This window comes from Scyliorhinus canicula, chromosome 4 (assembly GCF_902713615.1).
Source record: "Scyliorhinus canicula chromosome 4, sScyCan1.1, whole genome shotgun sequence".
In the NCBI taxonomy this organism is placed as follows: Eukaryota; Metazoa; Chordata; class Chondrichthyes; order Carcharhiniformes; family Scyliorhinidae; genus Scyliorhinus; species Scyliorhinus canicula.
Genome location: NC_052149.1, coordinates 126287927 through 126311687, shown reverse-complemented (window position 1 = coordinate 126311687; position 23761 = coordinate 126287927). Strand labels below are relative to the sequence as shown.

The 23761-nt window shown below is 53.2% G+C and overlaps 1 gene segment (V, D, J or C); it reads right to left on the bottom strand.

Moving 5' to 3' along the window:
• The window catches only part of LOC119964958, a 32607-nt gene extending 11902 nt beyond the window's left edge, over positions 1–20705 (bottom strand). The window contains 3 exon segments of the V gene segment in view: positions 19569–19602; positions 20017–20312; positions 20499–20705. Coding sequence covers positions 19569–19602; positions 20017–20312; positions 20499–20547 — 379 coding nt within the window.
• Positions 20706–23761: the final 3056 nt, after the last annotated feature.

Below are 23761 nucleotides of genomic sequence, written 5' to 3'. Positions count from 1 at the left end.
GGCAGCAATGGCATTACCATTATAATCCTGGTTTAGCTCACTCGGCTAAATCGCTGGCTTTTAAAGAAGACCAAGCAGGCCAGCAGCACAGTTCGATTCCCGTACCAGCCTCCCCGGACAGGCGCCGGAATGTGGCAACTAGGGGCTTTTCACAGTAACGACATTAAAGCCTACTCGTGACAATAAGCAATTTTCATTTTTCATTTTTCATTTCATTTCAACAGCTGGAAGGCTGATGGCAGGATGGTCGGCTTGACACGGAGGCTTTCGAGGTCAGATCGCGCAATGGGATTGGCTGAAGCGCCGGTGTCCAGGCAGAATCGGGTTTGGGATTGGTTGACCGTAAGTGTGGCACACCACTCGTCGTCCGGATCAATGCTGAATATCGGGAGAGGCTGGACTTTTGGCTTCGGGGGCATCCTGTGTTTGGTTATGAAACCGACCCGAAATAGAGCTTTAGGGTCCTCGGTGTCAAGGTCATGCAGTAGGTCAGAATCGGGTTCGGTGACTGTGGGCTGGATGGTGCAGACATCCCTGTGTAGCTGGTTGGAGTGGCGAGAGTTGGCAGGCTGAGCAGACCTGCATAAAGCAGCATAGTGGCCAAGTTTGCCACATTGTAGGCAGCGTCGGGATTTTGCAGGAGATTACTGCTTGAAGTGGGCGGAGCCACAGTTGCCGCATGTCGTGACGTCAGAACGCTCGGTGCGCCAGCGCGCATGCGCGGTGCGGTCGTACGTGGTGTGCGCCTGCGCAGTGCGTTCTTCGGCATCGCCGTCCCCTCGTTCAGTGCGCGCATGCGTGGGAGGCCGTGAAAAGCGCGCAAAATGGCCGTCCTCATCCAGGCTGAGGCCCTGGAGTTGCTTGATTGCTTGTACCCGTTCTGCCTCGTGGGGACCTTGCCGCGCCGTTTCAGCCGCTTGAATGTGCGAGTATCGGTTAGTGGTGTGTTCATGCAGAACGCAGGTCTCGATGGCAATCGCAAGGGTGAGCTGCTTTACCTTGAGGAGCTGCTGGCGTAGGGGGTCCGACTGAACACCGAAAACGATCTGGTCGCGTATCATGGAGCCGGAGGTGGACCCGTAATTACAGGACTGCGCAAGGATACGGATGTGGGTGAGAAAGGATTGAAAAGATTCATCCTTACCCTGCAAATGCTGTTGGAAGACATAGCGCTCAAAACTCATTCACGTCGATGTCACAGTGACTGTCAAATTTGAGGAGGACCATCTTGAATTTTGACTTGTCTTCACCATCAGCAAAAGTGAGAGAATTGAAGATGTGGATGGCGTGGTCCCCGGCCGTGGAGAGGAAGAGAGCGATCTTCCTGGCGTCTGAAGCAGCTTCCAGGTCTGTGGCTTCAAGGTAAAGCTGGAATCGCTGTTTGAAGATTTTCCAGTTGGCACCGAGGTTGCCGGTGATGCGGAGCGATGGTGGGGGGGGGGACGCTGTCCATTCTGCAGGATGGCTGATTGCTGGTGGAAGGCAGATCACTTGAAGGTAGGTCTAATAAATGCTAACATCATGTACTGGTACCATGATGTGTTGGGTACTCTGGATCTGTGGAGACTGCGTTTACCTTTGCAGTAACATAGACAGGCTACCAACACTTGTAATAGTACAACACTATTTTATTAAGCTGGGAACTGTTGAACATACTTTCACTGTAGGTCGACACTATGTTAGATTAAACTGAAGACCTATGCCTATCCTAACCACTCTAGACTGTTAGCACATGGTGAAAGTCTGTGCTACAAGCTGTGAGCTCTGTCCTTCTAAGAGGCTGCATCCCGAATGAACGGGAAAACTAGTGCCCTCTGGCTTTATAGTGACTGTGCTCTAACTGGTGATTGGCTGCTGTGTTGTGTGTGTTGATTGGTCTTGCTGTGTGTCAGTCAGTCTGTGTCTGCACCTTTATATACTGATGGGTATATTATGACACGCGCTAGGCTTGCTGCCTCTGTGCTCAGTGGAGGATGGGAGGCCCTCGGATGGGAGTGGCGGGATCCTCCGCAGGAGTGGCTTCCATGGGAGGGTGAGTTGGGGAGCGCTGGGGGGCAACTAGGGGGGGTGATCACTCGCGGCTCCAGCATGCCAACCGTTGGTTCCCAACCCCATTCTGTCGTCAACCCCAGTCCCTGCCCGTCTGCCCCACCGATCACCCATAACCCCTCCCCACTGCTGAGGACTCTGGCTAAGCGGCTGAAGGCAATCGCTAATAGGAAATTGGCAATTGTGGTTAAGTGAGCACTTGATACATGCCAAGTGGATTCCTGTGGGTTGGTGGGCCATGTAGCGTTTGGGAGTCATTGCCTAGCATCCCAATCAGACCTTGATGCCTGGACACTGTGTGGGAGTACACACCACACACGCAGAAGCCAACATCAGAACACCCAGGAGATGGGACACAACTCCCGGGACACCCACTCCCCAGGGTGGGTGGGTGGTGCTGGGAGAGGGGGTTGCCTGGAAAGCTAGGCAAATAGTCCGGGGGTCAACCCATATTGCGGACGAAAGTGACAGGGGCATTGTAATGTTTGTGCAAGGAGTTATTTAATGTGCTGTATAATATCTCCTTTCCTATAATGCCACGCACCCAAACCCCCCCCCCCCCCCGTCCCCAACCCCATCAACTCCCCACCCCCTACCTAACCCTTCTCCCCTACCCCACCCCAGTGCCCTCAGTGATCCTAGACGTGCCTGGCCCTCCAAGTTCTACCACTACGTCTAGGTGTGTCCCTAGAATGCACATCAGGGGTGGGATTCTCCCCTACGCGGCGGGGCGGGGGTCCCGGCGTATTGGAGTGGCGTCAACCACTCCGGCGTCGGACCTCCCCAAAGAATTCTCCGCACCTTTAGGGGTCAAGCCCTCACATTGAGGGGCTAGGCCCGCGGCGGAGGGGGTTCCGCTCCGCCCGCTGACGTGAACGGCCGTTGGCGCCACGCCAGCCGGGGCCGAAAGGACTACGCCAGCCGGGCGTAAGTCCGCGCATGCGCCGGAGCATCAACGGCTGCTGACATCATACCAGCGCATGCGCAGGGGAGGGGGTCTCTTCCGCCTCCGCCATGGTGAAGTCCATGGTGAAGGTGGAAGAAAAAGAGTGCCCCCCAAGGCACAGGCCCGCCGCCGATCGGTGGGCCCCGATCGCAGGCCAGGCCACCGTGGGGGAACCCCCTAGGTCAGATCGCCCCACGCCGCCCCCCCCCCCCCTCCCCAGGACCCCAGCGCCCGCCCGTGCCGCCAATCCACTCGGTACCAGAGGTGGTTTAATCCACGCCGGCGGGAGAGGATTGTCAGCGGCGGGACTTCGGCCCATCGCGAGCCGGAGAATCGCCGCAGGGTCCCGCCGACCAGCGCAGCACGATTCCCGTCCCCGCCGATTATCATGTGGCGGAGATTTCAGGACACGGCGGGAGCGGGATTGACGCTGGCCCCAGGCGATTCTGCGACCCGGCGGGGGGGCGGAGAATCCCGCCCCTGAGTTGGGGGCAGCCAGCTGCTTACCTCGTCCTGTGGCCTTTGATGCCCCTGGCAAGTGTCCTCTGGTGGCTCTGGGGCCAGAGTGCCCCGGCTCACTTGTCGGCGGCACATACACAGCCATGCTGCCCTGTCCCATGGGTTTCCTCTGGGTGCTCCATTTCCTCCCAAAAGTCCCGAGAGGCGTGCTGTTAGGTGAACTGGACATTCTGAATTCTCCCTCTGTGTACCCAAACAGGTGCCGGAATGTGGCGACTAGGGGCTTTTCACAGTGACCTCATTGCAATGTAAGCCTACTTGTGACAATAAAATCAATTATTATTATTAGGACCAGTCAAACATGAGTAGTGATTGTCTTACTGACTGACCCATCTCTCCCATTGACCACTTGTCCATTCTCCCGCAGATCCAGCAGCCAACAGCGCCAGCTCATCCTGGGCAGCCCCATCTCCTGACTCCGAGGAGAATCCTCGGAGGAGAGCTCCGATGATCCATCTGTTATAGTTGCACAGTTGTTACAGCTGTCATCCCTACCCTCTAGGACACTATCTCGGAAAAAATCTCCGAGGATGCGATGATCTAGGTGTCACAGCTGTCACCCCCACCCTCCCCACGCACCTCGCTGGGAAATGTCAGAGGTCAGGCTTCTGGGGCACAATCTGGTGAGAATCGCACTGCTGCTGATGGACATCAGGTGGAGGCAGGAACCCCCCCAGGCCAGACAGCAGTCGGAGGGCTGCTGGAACCCAGGACCCAGCTGGGCCCCACCCTGATGCTGAGCCTGTGGTACAGAGTTACCCAGAGCTGACGGGGATATAGGACCAACCTGAACGTTCAGCGGGACATGTCATTATCACTCCAGCAGATCCATAACCGATTGGTGGAGTCTCAGAGGCTACGGGCACAGGAGATCGCGCCGCCAATGAGTGGCACCGAGGCCAACACTGCTCGGGTGGCGACCGCAATGGAGAGCCTGGTGCACGATATTGGCACCGTGGGAATGGCCGAGGCGCTGCGGAGCCTCCCCCGGTCACTGGGGAATGTCCCAGTCACTGATGAGCATCGCCGAGGGCGTCGCCACGACCATGGGGAACCGCCAGGGTTGGCAGGGCCAGGTGATGCAGGGGCAGCCGGGGCTCAAACTAGCTGCCCCTCCGTCTCAAGGTGAACCCCAGGGTCCTATGGGCGCCGACCGGGAGGAGGGGGCACTGAGTGCCATCCCGGACCCGTCCCATGGGGCTGCCAAGTTCCACCCTCTGATGAGGCCGCATCTGAGGGTCAGCACACGGGCATGAGGGGACATAGGAGAGAAACTAGAGAAATATGTGAATTCAGGGCTCGGCCGGGGGAGAATTGGAGGAAACCCGCACAGACACGGGGAGAACATGCACACATCGCACAGACAGTGAACCAAGCCGTGAATCGAACCAGTGACACTGACGCTGTGAAGAAACAGTGCCAACCACTGTGCTATTGTGCAGTCCTCCGGGTGGAGCCTGGTGGTTCCTCACCTCTGCGGCGTCTGCCATTCTCCGTGTTGGTGACCGCCCTGTCCTCGGCCACACTAGTCACCTCCAGGGCCCGCTCCTCGAAGGAGGTGAGGAGTCTCAAGTCTGGCACCTCACCCCTAGACTGGGCCCTGTCCTGCTTATTATGGGAGAGCTTTTCCTGAGGGGACACAGAGAGGGTATTGTTAGCCAAACATGTGGTCCACTGTTATGGGAGTGGATGTGAAGGAGGGTTGGGGATCGCCTGGGGGGATGTTCCCTTGGCAGGAGGGGGCGTGGGGGGTTGGTGTCTACCCACTCTGGCTGGCCGGTGTAGGTCGTTGACCTTCTTCTGACACCGGAGACCAGGCCATCTGGTCACACTGCCTGTGCTGACAACCCCCAGACAACCTCGGGAACAGGACACCCCTCCTGACCTCCACCATGTCCAGGAGTCTCCCTGGGTCAGCATCCCTGAATCTTGGGGCCGGTCTCCTCGGTGCCATTGCTGTGAGTTGGCTGGGGTTGGTTGAGCAAGTGCTGCTCGACCTTGTTATCGGAGGGCTGGCGAGAGTGGTCCTGGCGAATCAGCTGGCGAGCCGGCAATCGGGGAAGGCAACTCCTGAGGCCTCGTTAAATGGGCCAATTAACATTGAATAGTGTTGAAGGCCTCGCTGGGCCGAGCGCTGGAAAACACGTGGCAACTCCCGTTCGCTAAGCACTTGGAAATTTTTCCGGACAATCGCGCTCTTGGAGTAGTTCCAGTAGAATTCATTGAATTCATAGAGTAGTTATTGTCTGTATAGTTATCTGTTAGTTATCTTTCCACGTGTTTGTCAATAAATCATCATTCTGGACTTCCGGATGCGGCTATGGGACTTCCGGTTGCGGCTATGGGACTTCCGGTTGCGGCTATGGGACTTCCGGTTGTGGCTATGGGACTTCCGGTTGCGGCTATGGGACTTCCGGTTGTGGCTATGGGACTTCCGGTTGCGGCTATGGGACTTCCGGTTGCGGCTATGGGACGTCCGGTTGCAGCTATGGGACGTCCGGATGCGGCTATGGGACGTCCGGTTGCGGCTATGGGACGTCCGGATGTGGCTATGGGACTTCCGGATGTGGCTATGGGACGTCCGGTTGCGGCTATGGGACTTCCGGATGTGGCTATGGGACTTCCGGTTGCAGCTATGGGACTTCCGGTTGCGGCTATGGGACTTCCGGATGTGGCTATGGGACTTCCGGTTGCAGCTATGGGACTTCCGGATGCGGCTATGGGACTTCCGGTTACGGCTATGGGACTTCCGGATGTGGCTATGGGACTTCCGGTTGCGGCTATGGGACTTCCGGTTGCGGCTATGGGACTTCCGGTTGTGGCTATGGGACTTCCGGTTGCGGCTATGGGACTTCCGGTTGCGGCTATGGGACTTCCGGTTGCGGCTATGGGACGTCTGGTTGCGGCTATGGGACGTCTGGTTGCAGCTATGGGACTTCCGGTTGCGGCAATGCGGAGCTAAGCCGCACGTTCGGCAGCTCCCGCTTTAAAAGGGCTTGTGGGCTCTTTTAAGGGCCCCAAACACCGTGATTCGACGATTCCCGGTGGATAAAGGGGTCTGGAGCAAAACCCCCCGGGATTTATTGTGCGGACTCGGAGTGGGGCGAGGAGAAAAACGGCAGCAGCTCCCCTGGAAAAGCGGGGGAAGGTGGACAAAATGGCGGCCGGTGGAGCCCCTGAGGAGTGGAGGCAGTGGGCTGAGGAGCAGCAGGCGGCCCTTCTGCGCTATTTCACGGAGCTGATAGGGGAGTTGTTGGAATCCCTGAAGGTGACAACGAGTAAGCTGCTGGAGACCCAGACAACCCAGGGTGCAGCGATACTTGAGTTGCAGCAGCAGGCCTCTGAGCGCGAGGAGGAGGTTTCGGCCCTCGTGGGGAAGGTGGAGATACACGAGGCGCTTCATAAAAAGTGGCAAGATCGGTTCGAGGAAATGGAGTTTCGGTCACGGAGGAAGAACCTGCAGATCCTGGGCCTCGAGGAGGGGCTGGAGGGGTCGGACCTGCCAGCCTATGTGGCCGTGATGCTGAACTCGCTGGTGGGGGCAGGATCTTTCCATCTGCCCCTGGAGCTGGAGGGGGCCCACAGAGTACTGGCCAGGCGGCCTAAGGCGAATGAACCCCCGCGGGCGGTGCTGGTGCGGTTCCATCGGTTCAGTGACCGGGAGTGTGTTCTGCGATGGGCCAAGAAGGTGAGGAGTAGTAAGTGGGAGAATTCGGTAGTGCGTATCTACCAGGACTGGAGTGCGGAGGTGGCCAAGCGGAGAGCCGTGTTTAACCGGACGAAGGTGGTGCTCCGTGGAAAGCAGGTGAAGTTCGGCATGTTGCCGCCTGCGCGCCTGTGGGTCACCTACAAGGACCAACATCACTACTTTGAGTCCCCGGAGGAAGCGTGGGCCTTTGTGCAGACTGAAAAGCTGGACTCGAACTAGAGATTAGGGGCTGTGGGAGTATTTCTGTATCATTGTTTATGCTGTAGCGGGTTATTGTGTTTGTTTTTGTTTTTTCTCTCGCTTTCGGATGATGTTGGTTATGGTTTTGTGTTTAAAGGGGGGTATTGGGGTTTGTGGTTGATCTGTGTCTTTGTTTGTACGGAGTTGGTGGTTGGGTTGGGACTGCGGTTTGGGAGCTGCGTTGGTGGGGTGGGGCAGTGTGAAAGCGCGGGCTTTTCTCTGGTTTCCCGCGCTGCGGGATGAGGGGGTGGAGCTGGTGGCGAGGGGTGTGGTTATTAGACCGGGTTTCCCGCGCTGAAGCGGTGCCAAGGAGCTGATGCAGGGGAGGAGGGGGGACCTCATATCGGGAGGGGTCGGAGTTAGAGCGGGAGCTGCTGGGGTCAGCAGAAGTCAGCTGGCTCACGGGAGTACAGTGGTGGGAGTGTCGCGGCTAGGAGGGGTCCTAGCCTGGGGGGGGGGGGGGGGGGGGGGGGGCTACCGGGTTGCTGCTGGATTGGCCAGGAAGGAGATCGGGGGAGTCGGGGTGAGGTTCTATCGCCGTGTGAAACGGGCCGAATGGGTGATGGCCAGAGGCGAGCAGTCGATGGGTTGTGGCTAGTCGATGGGGGAGGGGGGCGGGTTGCCCCCTGATCCGGCTGATTACGTGGAAAGTGAGGGGGTTGAATGGCCCGGGTGTTTTCGCATCTGAAGGGGCTGAAGGCAGACGTGGCCATGCTCCAGGAGACCCACCTGAAGGTGGCGGACCAGGTCTGTCTGAGGAAGGGGTGGGTGGGGCAGGTTTTCCATTCCGGGCTCGACTCGAAGAACCGGGGGGGGGTGGCGATCCTGGTGGGGAAGAGGGTGGCGTTTGAGGCGTCTGTGGTTGTGGCTGATAGTGGCGGCAGATATGTGATGGTGGGCGGTAAGCTGCAGGGGGAGAGGGTGGTGTTGGTTAATGTGTACGCCCCAAATTGGGATGATGCTGGTTTCATGAGGCGTATGTTGGGCCGCATTCCTGGCCTGGAGGTGGGGGGCTTGATCATGGGGGAGGGGACTTCAATACGGTGCTGGATCCCCTACTGGATCGTTCTAGTTCAAGGACAGCAGGAGGCCGGCGGCGGCCAAGGTGTTGAGGGGGTTTATGGACCAGATGGGAGGAGTGGATCCCTGGAGGTTAGGGAGGCCGAGGGCTCGGGAGTACTCTTTTTTCTCCCATGTGCACAGGGTTTATTCCCACATTGATTTCTTTGTTTTGAGCAGGGGACTGGTCCCGAGGGTGGAGGAGGCCGAGTATTCGGCTATTGCGATTTCGGACCATGCTCTGCATTGGGTGGATCTGGAGATGGGGGAGGTGCGGGATCAGCGCCCGCTTTAGCGTCTGGACGTGGGGTTGTTGGCTGATGAGGAGGTGTGTAGGAGGGTTCGGGGATGTATCGAGAGGTACCTCAAGTTCAATGATACTGGGGAGGTCCAGGTGGGGATGGTGTGGGAAGCTCTGAAGGCAGTGATTAGGGGGGAGCTGATCTCCATCCGAGCCCATAGGGAGAGGGGGGAGCAGAGGGAGAGGGAGAGACTGGTGGGGGAGCTGTTGAGTGTAGATAGGAGGTACGCGGAGGCTCCGTAGGAGGGATTGCTGGGGGAGTGGCGTAGCTTGCAGTCCAAGTTTGATTTATTGACCACCAGAAAGACGGAGACACAGTGGAGGAAGGCGCAGGGAGCGGTCTATGAGTATGGAGAGAAGGCGAGCTGCTGGCGCACCAGCTGCATAAGCGGGACGCGGCTAGAGAGATTGGTGGAGTGAAGGATAGAGATGGGAATGTGGTGCGGCAGGGGGCAGAGGTCAATGAGGTCTTTAGGGACTTCGAAAGGGAACTGTACAGGTCGGAGCCGCCGGCGGTGGGAGGGGGAATGGAGAATTTTTTGGACAGGCTCTGATTTCCAAGGGTGCAGGAGGAGCAGGTGGAGGGACTGGGGGCGCCGATCGAGTTGGAGGAGCTGGTCAGAGGGATTGGCCACATGCAGTCGGGGAAGGCGCCGGGACCGGATGGGTTCCCGGTTGAATTGTATAAGAAATATGCAGATCTTCTGGGCCCCCTGTTGGTCAGGACCTTCAACGAGGCATGGGAGGGGGGTGTTCTGCCCACGACGATGTCTCGGGCACTAATCTCCCTGATCCTGAAGCGTGATAAGGACCCCTTGCAGTGCGATTCATACAAGCCGATTTCACTGCTGAATGTAGACACCAAGTTGCTGGCGAAGATCTTGGCCACTAGAATAGAGTACTGGGTGCCGGGGGTGATACATGAAGATCAGACGGGTTTGTGAAGGGGAGGCAGCTGAACACTAACTTGCGGAGGCTGCTAAATGTGATAATGATGCCGGCAGCAGAAGGAGAGGCGGAGATTGTGGTGGCATTGGATGCGGAGAAGGCCTTTGACAGGGTTGAGTGGGGGTACTTGTGGGAGGTGTTGGAGAGGTTCGGGTTTGGGGTGGGGTTTATTAAATGGGTGAGGTTGCTGTATGAGGCCCCGATGGCGAGTGTAGCGACAAATGGGAGGAGGTCCGAGTACTTCAGGCTCCACTGTGGGACGAGGCGGGGTGCCCCCTGTCCCCCTTGCTTTTTGCGTTGGCAATTGAGCCTCTTGCCATGGCTCTCAGGGAGTCGGGGAGGTGGAGGGGTTTGGTGCGAGGTGGGGAGGAGCACCGAGTGTCGCTGTATGCGGACGACTTGCTGCTGTATGTAGCAGACCCGGTGGGGGGAATGCCGGAGGTGATGGAGATTCTTGCTGAGTTTGGGAGTTTCTCGGGATATAAATTGAACCTGGGCAAGAGTGAGCTGTTTGTCGTACACCCGGGAGATCAGGAGGAGAGGTAGGCTCCCATAAAAGAGGGCAGTGAGGAGTTTTAGGTACCTGGGGGTTCAGGTGGCTAGGAGCTGGGGGACTCTGAACAAGCTCAATTTTACTAGGTTGGTGGAGCAGATGGAGGAGGAATTTAAAAGGTGGGACATGCTGCCGTTGTCGTTGGCGGGTAGAGTACAGTCCGTTAAAATGACGGTGCTCCCGAGGTTTTTGTTTTTGTTTCCGTGCCTCCCCATTTTCGACTGAGGGCCTTTTTTAGGAGGGTGAACAGCAACATTTTGGAATTTGTTTGGGCGCATGGGACTCCGAGGGTAAGGAGGGTCTTTTTGGAGCGGGGCAGGGATAGGGGGGGGGGCTGGTGCTGCCCAACCTCTCTGGGTACTATTGGGCGGCTAACGTCTCGATGGTACGTAAGTGGATAATGGATGGGGAGGGGGCAGCATGGAAACGGATGGAGATGGCGTCCTGCGGAGACACGAGCCAGAAGGCACTGGTAACGGCTCCATTGCCGCTCCCTCCAACGAGGTACACCACGAGCCCGGTGGTGGCGGCCACCCACAAAATTTGAGGGCAGTGGAGGCGACACAGGGGGGAAGTGGGGGGCTCGGTGGAGGCCCCGCTGTGGGGGAACCACCGGTTTGTCCCAGGGAACATGGATGGCAGGTTCCTGGGGTGGCACAGGGCGGGCATTAGGATGTTGGGAGACCTGTTTATTGACGGGAGGTTTGCGAGCCTTGGTGAACTGGAGAAGTTTGAGCTCCCCCGGGGAATATGTTCAGGTACGTTTAGGTCAAGGCGTTTGCTAGGTGGCAGGTGGAGGGGTTCCCTTTGTTGCCCTCGCAGGGGGTAAGGAATAGGGTGCTTTTGGGGGTGTGGGTTGGGGATGGGAAGATGTCTGACATCTACCAGCTAATGCAGGAGGTGGGGGAGGCGTCGATAGAGGAGCTGAAGGCTAAGTGGGAGGTGGAGCTGGGGGAGCAGATTGAGGAGGGGACATGGGCGGATGCCCTGGAGAGGGTGAACTCTCTTAGCCTCATCCAGTTTAAGGTGCTGCACCGGGACCACATGTCCGTGTCTAGGATGAGTAGGTTCTTTGGGGGCGAAGACAGGTGCGTCAGGTGTTCGGGGAGTCCAGCGAACCATGCCCATATGTTCTGGGCATGCCCGGCACTGGAAGAATTCTGGAAGGGGACGGTGTCGAGGGTGGTGGGATCCAGGGTCAAGCCAGGTTGGGGACTCGCGATATTTGGGGTTGGGGTGGAGCCGGGAGTACAGGAGGCGAAAGAGGCCGATGTCTTGGCCTTTGCGTCCCTAGTAGCCCGGCGGAGGATCTTGCTGCAGTGGAAAGATGCGAGACCTCCGAGTGTGGAGACCTGGATTAATGACATGGCGGGATTCATTAAGTTGGAAAGGGTCAAGTTCACCCTGAGGGGGTCGGTACAAGGGTTCTTTAGGAGGTGGCAGCCTTTCCTCGACTTTCTGTCTCAACGATAAGGTACTAGGTCAGCAGCAGCAGCAACCCGGGGGGGGGGGGGGTTTAAGTTAATTTGCTTATTGTTAATTTATTGTGTTGTTTATTGGGGTTGGGGGGGATTGGGGGGGTTTGTTATATGCGTTGTTACGGGTGCCGGGGGGTGTTTATTATTATTATTGTTATTGTTATTATTGTATTGTTTTGTTGATATATATTTTTCAAAAAATTTCAATAAAAATTATTTAAAAAAAATAAAAATAAATCATCATTCTAGTGAAACAACTAGATGTTCTGTGTGTCTCATGACAACAGCCATAATCACAGAAAACAACAGGTAGTGAGGGGTGTGACCACCCAGAGATCAGTGGGCCAATCGCTCAGACAAAACAAAGATCGGACAAAGAGATGGACAATTAAGAGAGTGTGAGAGGGGGAATGTGAGACAGAGAGATGGAGAGGTTCAGGGAGGGAATCCCAGAGCTTGGGGCCCAGGCAGCTGAAGGCACAGCCACCAATGGTGGGGCGATTCTGATCAGGAATGTACAAGAGGCCAGAATTAGAGGAGCGCAGATATCTCAGAGGGTTGTGGGGCTGGAGGAGATTCCAGAGATAGGGTGGGACGAGGACATGGAGGGATTGGAAAACAAGGATGAGAATTTTAAAACCAAGACATTGCTTGACTAGGAGCCAATGTGGGTCAGTGAGTACAGGGGGTGATAGGGGAATGGGACTTGGTGGGAGTTCAGACTGGGACAGCAGAGTTTTGGATGAGCTCATGTTTCCGGAGGGTAGGATGTGGGAGAGCAGCCAGGAGTGTATTGGAATAGTCACGTCCAGAGGTAACGGAGACATGGATGAGGGTTTCTGGAGCAGATGAGCTGAGAGAAGGAGGTGGGTCTCATGGTCAAGATGAGCTCAGAGTGGGCATGAGGGGAGATAGGAGAGAAACTAGAGAAAGATGTGAGTTCAGAGCCCGGGCAGGGGGGAGAATTAAAGGAAGTTTGTCCAGACAGCCTAGTGGAAGGGAGGGACGTGGCCGAGGCAGCTGATTGGATCGTCTCAATCTTAGTGACAAAGACGTCCATCAGCTCCTCCCACTTGTTGTTGGAGGTGAGGGTGGAGGGGACAGAGGAGAGGGGTTTAAGAAGATGGTCTGCCGTGGAGAAAAGAAGCCGGGATTATCTTTACATTCCAGGATGATCCTGGAATAGTGAGCAGTTTTAGCAGATGGGAGTAGGAGCCGGGAATGTTTGAAGTGGTCCAGCCGGATCTGACAGTGGATGGATAAACCAGTTCTCCACCACATCCTTTCAAGTCTATGTGCCTTGGATTAAGTGAGTGGAAATGAGGACGTAGCAGGGGGAACAGTCAGGGTGAGAGAGAGGAATAGTTTTATTGGGAACGAGGATATCAAAGGTGGAGGTGAGGGTGAGGTTGGGTAAATCAGTCGCTGCAGAAATGTTGTAGTGATCGGAGGGCCAGAGACAGATAGTTGGCATTTTGAAAGTGCCATTGGAAGTGAATTGGGGAATAGGTTTTTCCAGGGATGGATACAGAAGGGGGTAGGGTTGGGGTGTGGAAGGGGGAGTGATACAAGGAAGTGATCACAGATGGTCTTATCTGTGATTGAAACTATGGGAGTAGTGAGACCACATGAGTTGGTCAGGTCAAGGGGGAGGTGGGGAATATGGGTTGGAGAATTGTGATTGTGATGATTTAATCCCAGCAACTTTCAGTCTCTTTTCTGATTTGAATCTTGTAAACTCAGAGATTCCAGATCAAACTGCTCATTTTAAAATGATTGATAATTGTCTTTGAATCCAATGTTCTGCTGATGTGTCATTGATTGACAAGCCAACCAGCCAATCATGACAATCACTTGCTGAAATGTTGCCAATCAGCTGATGGGGAGGAGGGACATTACCAAAGCACACACAAGACACAGACTGAATATTCTTAATGTTTATTACCTTTTACAGATTTACATTGTCAGAAGAAAAACTTGAATAAACAGCCCAGCCAGAGAAAGCTGGAGAAATTCTCAGGGAAAATATGGAGATTTTCTCAATGACATGAGAATCCTGTCCCTTTAAACGGTGACTAAACCTTAAATTGTAACTGCAGGGTGAGCAGGAAGGAGGTCTGGTTTCCTGAAGCAGAGATTTCAGGGGTCACGTTATTTTGGTACAGCTGACAGTCTTCAGCATCTTAGAGAGGTTTTACTTGGCATCACGAGTCTGCACTGTCCCATCAAACATTCCCAGGACAAATGCTGCATGGGATTACATGCAGAGTAAATATCCCTCTGCACTGTCCCAAAAACATGTCTTAACCCCTGGCCCTCAGTAGTGCCTCAGTCCCGAGAAGGAGAGAGTTGTAATTCAGTGCTGACAATGACCTTTGCCCTCCCAGCTCACCCCTGTTCTATTTAAAGTTGTGTCTCCTCTGTGGACTGTCTCTAACACTCTACGCACATTCTGATCTCCTGATGCTCTTGCTGAGGGCAGAGGAGAGGCTCACGTGGGTGAGGGCACAGGAGAAGCTGGCGTTGGACTCCCAGGCAGAGCCAGAGAGGGTCAGCAGGCTGCTGACGCTGTAGGTGTTGTCCGAAGCTCGCAGGTAGTTGCTGGTCTGAACCCCGTCCGAAATGGCTGCACCATCCTTCTTCCACTCCACCACCAGCTCATCGGGATAGAAGTGATTGGCAAGGCACACCAGGGTGGCAGTGCCCTTGGTCTTGACCTCCTCCAGGGAGGGGGGCAGCAGGGTCAGCGTTGGTTGTGAATTTTCACGGCCTGAAAGAGAGGGAAAGGAATTTAAATCTCGACCATTATAAAGGATTTCATCTTCCTGAAGATTACCTGGAATCAAATCAATGTCAGTGTATATGTCTGTGCAGATGACCTAGATTGCTGGCAATCCATTCTCGGGAACTTCTTTAACCTGTACTGAAAAATCCCAACAAGAAAGAGGCAGTTTTGGATAGTTTTCGCGATTAAATCTGGGCAGGCGAAGGTGTATCAGTGGAAGAGTATTTGGGTAATAGTGATTATAATTCAGTTATATTTAGATTAGTTATGGAAAAGGGTAAAGATAAACCAAGAGTAAAAGTTTTAAATTGGGGAAAGGCCACTTTTACAAAACTGGGATTTGCCAAAATCACTTCTACGTTATTATTACTTATTTTTTCTGTTCGGTGAACCCAGGTTCGAATCCCATCACAGCAGATGGCCAAATTTGAATCCAATAAAAATTGAATTCAATGTTTAATGAGGACCCTGAAATGACTGTTGATTGTTGTAAAAGCCCATCTCGTTCACTAATGTCCTTTTGGGAAAGAAGTCTGCCGTCCTTACGTGGTCTGGCCTACATGTGATTCCAGGCTAACAACAATTTGGTTGACATCTGGGAAAACACTTCTGAAATGCAGCCACTTAGAGGGCAATTAGGGATGGGCAATAACTGCTGGCCCAGAAAATGACACCCACACCAATAAATACATTTAAAAAACAATCCACCCAGCAACGTGGAAAATTGCCCAGGTTTGTCCTGCACACACCAAACAGGACAAATCCAACCCGGCCGATTACTGCTCCATCAGGCTACTCTCGATCATCAGTAAGGGATGATCAACAGTGCTATCAAGTGTCGTTCAGTCTTGGGGTCACTCAGCTCCTGACCTCATTACAGCCTTGGTTCAAACATGGACAAAAGAGCTGAACTCCAGCGGTGAGGCCAGAGTAACTGCCCTTTGACCTCGAGGCAGCATTTGACCAAGTTTGGTATCAAGGAGCCCGAGCAAAACTGGAGTCAATGGGAATCAGGGGGAAAACTCTCCGCTGGTTGGAGTCATACCCAGCACAAAGGAAGATAACTGTGAATATTGGAGGTCAGTCATCTCTGTCCTCGGACATCCACACAATCCCTACAGTGCAGAAAGAGGCCATTTGACCCTTTGAGTCGGCACCAACCCTCCAAAACAGTACCGCACCCAGGTCCACTCCCCCGGCCAATCCCCACAGACCAATCTAACCTTTGGATTCTGAGTCACAATTTAACCTGGCTAATCCACTTAACCTGAATTTTCTTAGACTGTGGGAGGAAACCGGAGCACCCAAAGAAAACCCATGCAGACAGCGGGAGAACGTGCAAAATCCATAAAGTCACCCAAGGTTGGAATCGAACACATGTCTCCGGCGCTGTGAGGCAGAAGTGCCAACCACTCTGCCACCATCGACATTACTCACGGGTTCTTCAGGGGAGGCTCCGAGGCTCAACCAGCCTCAGCTGCTTCATGAATGACTTTCTTTCTGTCATGAGGTCAGACGTGGGGATGTTCATTCATGACTGCACAATGTTCAGCACAATGTTCAGCACCATTCACAACTCCACAGACACTGAAGCAGACCTTGCCCTATTACAACAAGGCCTGGACAAAACCCCGGTTTGGGCTGGCAACTGGCAAGTAACATTTGTGCCAGACAATGACCATCTCCAACAAGAGAGAATCTAACCATTAACCCTTCACGTTCAAAGCAGTACCTTCACTAAGTTCCCGATTATCAGCATCCTGCGGGTTACCAATTACCAGAAACTGAACTGGACTAACCATATAAATACTGTGACGACAAGAGCAGATCAAAGATGAGGAATCCTGTGGCAGGTAACTCACCTCCTGACTCCCTAAAGCTTATCCACCATTTACAAGGCACAAGCTGGGAGTGTGATGGAATACTCTCCACTTCCCTGGATGAGTGCAACTTCAAAAGCACTCAAGGATCTCAACACCATCCAGGACAAAGAACCCCCACATGATTGGTACCCCTCCCACAAACATTCTCTCCCTCCACCACTGATGAACAGTGGCAGCCGTCTGTACCATCTACAAGATGCACTGCATGATCTCACCAAGGTTCCTTGGGTAGCAGCTTCCAAACCCACAACCACGACCATCTAGAAGGACAAAGGCAGCAGATACATGGGTCGGGATTCTCCAGGAACGTGGCTAAGTGTTGGCGCCGGCATAAACACCGGAGTGCTTCACGCCGGCGTCAATGGGTGTCTTGGTCCAGCGATTCTGTATCCCACAGGGAGCCAGCACGGCACTGGACTACTCTGCACTGCTCCAGCTGCCGTACGCAGCTCTGCAATGCTGGCCGCGGGTCCACACATAAATGTGGCGGCCGCTTCCACGCCAACACTGCACAACATGGCAGAGCAACACAGCAGAACGGCACGGAAGAAGGTAGGCCCGCCGAAGGTGGTCCCCGATCACGGACCTGGCCGTCGTGGAGGCCCATTCAGAAGACTGATTCCCCCCCGCCCTCCACCAGGACGGCCACTGCAGCCACGACGCCGAGCTCCCGCTGGTTGCAACCATATATGAACCACGTCGGCGGGAACTCGGCTGGTCGACCGTGGAGAATCGCCGCGGGGGCCTCTTTCAAAGGTCCCTGACTGGTGTCGTGTTGACCGCGCGCATGTAACTGCCGCCGAATCTCCGGTCGCCGGAGAATCGCGTCGCAGCGTCGGACCCAATCACGGGTCTGAGGCCCCATTCTGCGCCACCGCTCCGAGCGCCATTTCGCCGCGGAGGCTCGGAGAATCCTGGTCTTGGGGCCAGCACTCCCTGGAACTTGGCCACCAAGTCACTAACCATCCTGACTTGGAAACATATTACCATTCCTTCATTGTCACCGATTCGAAATCCTGGAACTCCCTTCCTAACAGCACTCTCGGTGTATCTATACCGCAAGGACACCAGCGGATTCAGAAGGCAGTTCACCACCACCTTCTGAAGGCTATGAAGGATGGGCAATAAACGCTGGTCCAACCAAAAACTCCCACATCACAGAAATAAATTTCAAAATTGCAAAATGAATTTGTGGTAGCAATTAAGAGAAGAAAAAGTTAACTTGTGTGTGGAGTTGGGAGACATGGAGATAGTTCTTAATGAATAATTGACATCAGTTTTCACAAATGAGAGAGACAAAGCTGGCAATGGAAGAGTGATAATGTTGTACAGTTGTTTAAAAAGGGAGGAAGGGACAGACTGAGTCATTACTGACCAGTCAGTCTAACCTCAGTGGTGGGGAAATTATTGGAAATAATTCTGAGAGAAATTAGAATCATCATTGAGAGAGACACAGTTCGATCAAGGACGGTCAACATGGATTTGTGAAGGGAAGGTCCTGTCTGACTAACTTGATTAACTTTTTTGAAGAGGGAACGAGGAGTGTTGATGAGGGGAGGTAGTTTGATGTTGACAACATGGGTTTTCCAAGAATTTTGACAGTTCTCAAACAACAGACGTGTCTGAAAATTAAAAGCGGATGGAATCAAAGGGAAAATTGAAAATTGGATTTCAAATTGGTTCAGTGTCAGGAGGTAAAGGTTTGCTGTTAAACTGGTTAAATCATTTTGGAATGTTATCTAAACATTTGTAAAGAAGGTTACTACAAATTCAGCACTGAAATGGTTTCTTTTAATTTTGAGTACCCAATTCATATTTTTCCCAATTAAGGGGCAATTTAGCGTGACCAATCCACCTACCCTGCACGTCTTCGGGTTGTGGGGGTGAGACCCACGCAGACACGGAGAGAATGTGCAAACTCCACACGGACAGTGATCCGGGGCCGGGATTAAACCCGGGCACTCAGTGCCATAGGTAGTAGTGCTAACCACTGCACCACCATGCCACCTAGCACTGAAATTGCTAATAGTACAAGTTTTTAAAGACACAATGTCCCTTCAAGAGACTGTTAACCAGTCAGGAAGCTCGAACTATTGATCAGAATTTTTGGGGGAACAGGTTGAACATTAACAAGCCACACACAGAGCGGGAGAACTTTATCCCAGAACATTGGAGCAGACTTGGAGCAACACATTTCACAAAGGATTCTGATCGGAGGTCAGTACAGACGTTTCTAGATTTAATTTCAAACCCTGCCGCCCAGCACTGGGCTGAGGTCAAGGGTGAGGCTACAATTAGCCTCAGTGTCCGGGGGTCAGACAGGGTCATTGCTCTTTGGAGGCTGAGAGTGTGCGAACAATGGGCGAGGGTCAGGATCAGGAATCTCCAAAGTTAAAGAAAGATTTGCATCTCTGTAGCATCTGAACCATCTGATGTCCTCAAATGTTTTACAGCAAATTGTGCACAGCAAGATCCCAAAACAGCAATGAGTCAATGAGCATTTGGAGGGATGTTGAATCAGGGATAAATATCAGACTGAACTCGAGCCAAAGAGAAAGTAACTGAGAGTCTCCCCAAAAGCCTGGAACACTGAAGCCACTGGATTGTGAGCCCTGCTGGACCTGTTTGTCATCAGAACTTTGCTAAGAGATAAGCAGGGAGTGGAGAGAGCAGAGTTAAAGCTGGGGGAAGTGGGACCTCGGTGTCTCACTGTGCTGCTGCTGCTGCTGTGATCAGTTATATCAGAGAGTGTGACAGGGAGCCAGAGCTCACATCAAACTCTGCCCGTGTCTGTCACACGCAGACTGACAGGAGTCTAGTGAGTGATTTCACTCCATGGTCCAGGAATGTGAACACAGCCTGCAAACGTCCAGATCTCCTCCACACGGTGGATAAAAGCTGCTTACTTATATCTTGCTGCTTAAAGGGGGGAATGGAACTAAAGAAATACAGCTGGGCACCCTGTTCTACACAGTGTTCTTCAATGAACCATTTCATTCACTGCAGCTCCACACTGACACCTTCAACTATTCAGCATTTGTGTTTGAGAAAGTTTCAGTATTGAAAGGGTTAATAACGGAGGATTGGGGTTTACTTACTCAGTCTGAGCTTGGTTCCTTTACCGAACGTAAGCCACACTGACAGCTTCCAGTGCAGGGGCTGTACAAAAACCTCTGCTCTGTGCTTCACTCACTCACTCTCACCCTCTCTCTGTCTCTCACTGTCTCTCACTCACTCATGTCTTTCTCTCTCACTCTTTCTCTCTCTCTGTTTCTCTCAATATCTCTGTGTTTTGAGAATTCTAATTTTCGATGATAAATCTTTCAGCTGCTCTTCATATGTGGACATGGAGAGTAAGATGGAAACTTGAGGCCTTCAGTGAGCTGTGGATACCACAGGGACTGGAGTGGGTAGTGGACGGTGAGAATCATTTGTACAGTTTCCTTTCTTGTGTTTATTCCCTATTACATAAAACTGGGATGTATCAGTACAGGTGGTGGGAATGTGTGTGTTGGGGTTTTTGTAAGGCTCTGTATCACTGTGTAGGGGGTAGCTGCTATATTGCTGACAGTAATAATCAGCGACATCCTCATTCTGTACGTTGCTGATTGTCAGGGTGAATCGTGTTCCAGATCCACTGCCGGTGAATCGGTCGGATATTCCTGTGAATCGAGTTGCTGCATTGTAGATCAGCAGAGCCGGTTTCTGACCTTCTCGCTGTTGATACCAAGCAACATTGCTGCTAATAGATTGACTGGCCGTACAGGTGAGGGTCGCGGTCTGGCCCAGGCTCAATGACAGCACCGGGGGAGACTGGGTCATGATGATGTCTCCACTGATACCTGAGGGGTAATAGAGAAACAGAGTGAAGTAAGAACTGTCACAGAAAGAGCCTGTACAATGAGATATTGTTGGAGACACTGACTGTTCCTCTGCTTTCAGCATTTTCCCTTCAATCACAAGTCAGTAGAATTGGATTGAAATGGAGAGCAGGAAAATATTCAAGGTGGAAGGAGAGAGATTTGTACCTGCGATGCAGAATGCCAGAGGCCAGATCAGCTGGATGGCTGAAATCATGGTGTCTGCTCCTGTCCCTGTGCCTGGTTACTGATAAACTCTCCCTTCACTGGGCTCTGCTTTATAAAGCTGCAGCCTGTGAGAGTCTGACTGCCCGTTCCTCAGTATGTAAATGGTATGAGGCAGAGACACCACGTCAGCACCTTCACTTCCTCTTCTCTCTCTCACTCCTTCCCTCACCCTCTCTCTCTCCCTCCCTCAGTGTCAGTCCCTCAGTCTCTGCTCTCTCTGTCTTGTTATTCCTGTCTCAATCTCCTTGTTTGCTCTCACCCTCATCTTTCTTTCTCTGTTCTCTCTTTCTCCCTCTGTTTCTCTCTCTTTTTCCCTCACTTTCTCTACCACAGAAGAGATATTGACCTCTTTGTGTCCACTCAGTCCCCTCAGGATCTTAGGTTTAAATAAGATCATCTCTCATTCATCTCACTCCAGTGTTGGTTTTCCCTGTTTTTATTATCCGTTCCTCTTGTAATAAACACCAACATTCCATTTCCCTTCCTGATCACTTGCTGGACCTGCAGACTAATGTTTTGTGATTCATGTACCAGGACACCCAGATCCCTCTGTAGCAGCCAGTTCCTCAATCTCTCTCCATTTAAATACTTTACTGCTTTTCTATTCTTCCTGCCAAAGTGGACAAGTTCACATTTACCCACGTTATACTCCAAATGTTTTCCCACTCACACACAGTCTCTATCTCTTTGCAGACTCTCTACCTCCTCCTGATAACTGACTTTCCCACCTATCTTCGTGTGATTCGCACATTAGCTACATTCACTTCCTTCAATAATCATTGATGTAGATTGTGAATAGTTGTGGCTCCAGCACTGATCCCTGTGCCATTCTACTAGTTACTACTGGACAAGCTGAAAAAGACCCATTTATCCCCTCTCTCTGCTCTCTGTTCGCCAACAAATCATGTAGCTCGATCCAACTAAGTGGGAACAATGTCCTCCAGCGAGTGCATTTAGCTGTGTGTTTCCCGGCGTTCACAGTACATAAGAAGCTTCAGTGGGAAACGTGTGGCTGACGCTGCACATAGCCCCGTTTTGTGGACTGGAACACAATGCTTGCTGGACCACCACTTGTGGGATCACCGAACTCCACCCAACCCCCGCAGCCAGAACACACTCCGCTCCCCCCCGCCGCTGATATGAGGGGTGGATAATCACACATTTACAACATAAAAGAACCATCCTCCTTACTGATCATGTTGTCCATGGGCCACTGACCCTCCAGTAGGGAACAGTAAATATGGGCCTCATTCCCACTGAACCCTCCAAAAGGGACCAGTAAACATGGCCCTCCTTCCCACTGGACCCTCCAATAGGGACCAGTAAACATGGGCCTCCTTCCCAAGGACCTTCCAATAGGGACCAGTAAACATGGGCCTCCTTCCCACAGGACCCTCCAATTGGGACCAGTAAATATGGGCATCCTTCCCACTGGACCCTCCAATAGGCACCAGTAAACATGGGCCTCCTTCCCACTGGACCCTCCAATAGGGACCAGTAAACATGGGCCAAAATCCCACTGGATCCTCCAATAGGGACCAGTAAACATGGGCCTCCTTCCCACTGGACCCTCCAATAGGGACCAGCAAACATGGGCCTCCTTCCCACTGGACCCTCCAATAGGGACCAGTAAACATGGGCCTCCTTCCCACTGACCCTCCAATAGGGACCAGTAAACATGGGGCTCCTTCCCACTGGACCCTCCAATAGTGACCAGTAAACATGGGCCTCCTTCCCACTGGACTCTCCAATAGGGACCAGTAAACATGGGCCTCCTTCCCACTGGACCCTCCAAAAGGGACCAGTAAACATGAGCCTCCTTCCCACTGGATCCTCCAATAGGGACCAATAAACATGGGCCTCCTTCCCACTGGACCCTCCAACTGGGACCAGTAAACATGGACCCCCTACACACTGGACTCTCCAATAGGTACCAGTAAACATGGGCCTCCTTCCCACTGGATCCTCCAATAGAGACGAGTAAAAATGGGGCTCCTTCCCACTGGACCCTCCCAGAGGGAACAGTAAACATGGGCCTCCTTCCCATTGGCCCCTCCAACAGGGAGGGGGCAGTAAACATGGGCCTCCTTCCCACTGGATCCTCCAATAGGGACCAGAAACATGGGCCTCCTTCCCACTGGATCCTCCAATAGGGACCAGTAAACATGGGCCTCCATCCCACTGGACCGTCCAATAGGGACCTGTAAACATGGGCCTCCTTCCCAATGGATCCGCCAATAGGGACCAGTAAACATGGGCCTCCTTCCCACTGGATCCTCCAATAGGGACCAGTAAACATGGACCTCCTTCCCACTGACCCTCCAATAGGGACCAGTAAACATGGGCCTCCATCTCACTGGACCTTCAATAGGGACCAGTAAACATGGGCCTCCTTCCCACTGGACCCTCCAATAGAGACCAGTAAACATGGGCCTCCTTCCCACTGGACCCTACAATAGGAACCAGTAAACATGGGCCTCCTTCCCACTGGACCCTACAATAGGGACCAGTACACATGGGCCTCCTTCCCACTGGACCCTCCAATAGGGACCAGTAAACATGGGCCTCCATCCCACTGGACCGTCCAATAGGGACCTGTAAACATGGGGCTCCTTCCCACTGGACACTCCAATAGGGACCAGTAAACATGGGCCTCCTTCCCACTGGATCCTCCAATAGGAACCAGTAAACATGGGCCTCCTTCCCACTGGACCCTACAATAGGAACCAGTAAACATGGGCCTCCTTCCCACTGGACCCTACAATAGGGACCAGTACACATGGGCCTCCTTCCCACTGACCCTCCAATAGGGACCAGTAAACATGGGGCTCCTTCCCACTGGACCCTCCAATAGTGACCAGTAAACATGGGCCTCCTTCCCACTGGACTCTCCAATAGGGACCAGTAAACATGGGCCTCCTTCCCACTGGACCCTCCAAAAGGGACCAGTAAACATGAGCCTCCTTCCCACTGGATCCTCCAATAGGGACCAATAAACATGGGCCTCCTTCCCACTGGACCCTCCAACTGGGACCAGTAAACATGGACCCCCTACACACTGGACTCTCCAATAGGTACCAGTAAACATGGGCCTCCTTCCCACTGGATCCTCCAATAGAGACGAGTAAAAATGGGGCTCCTTCCCACTGGACCCTCCCAGAGGGAACAGTAAACATGGGCCTCCTTCCCATTGGCCCCTCCAA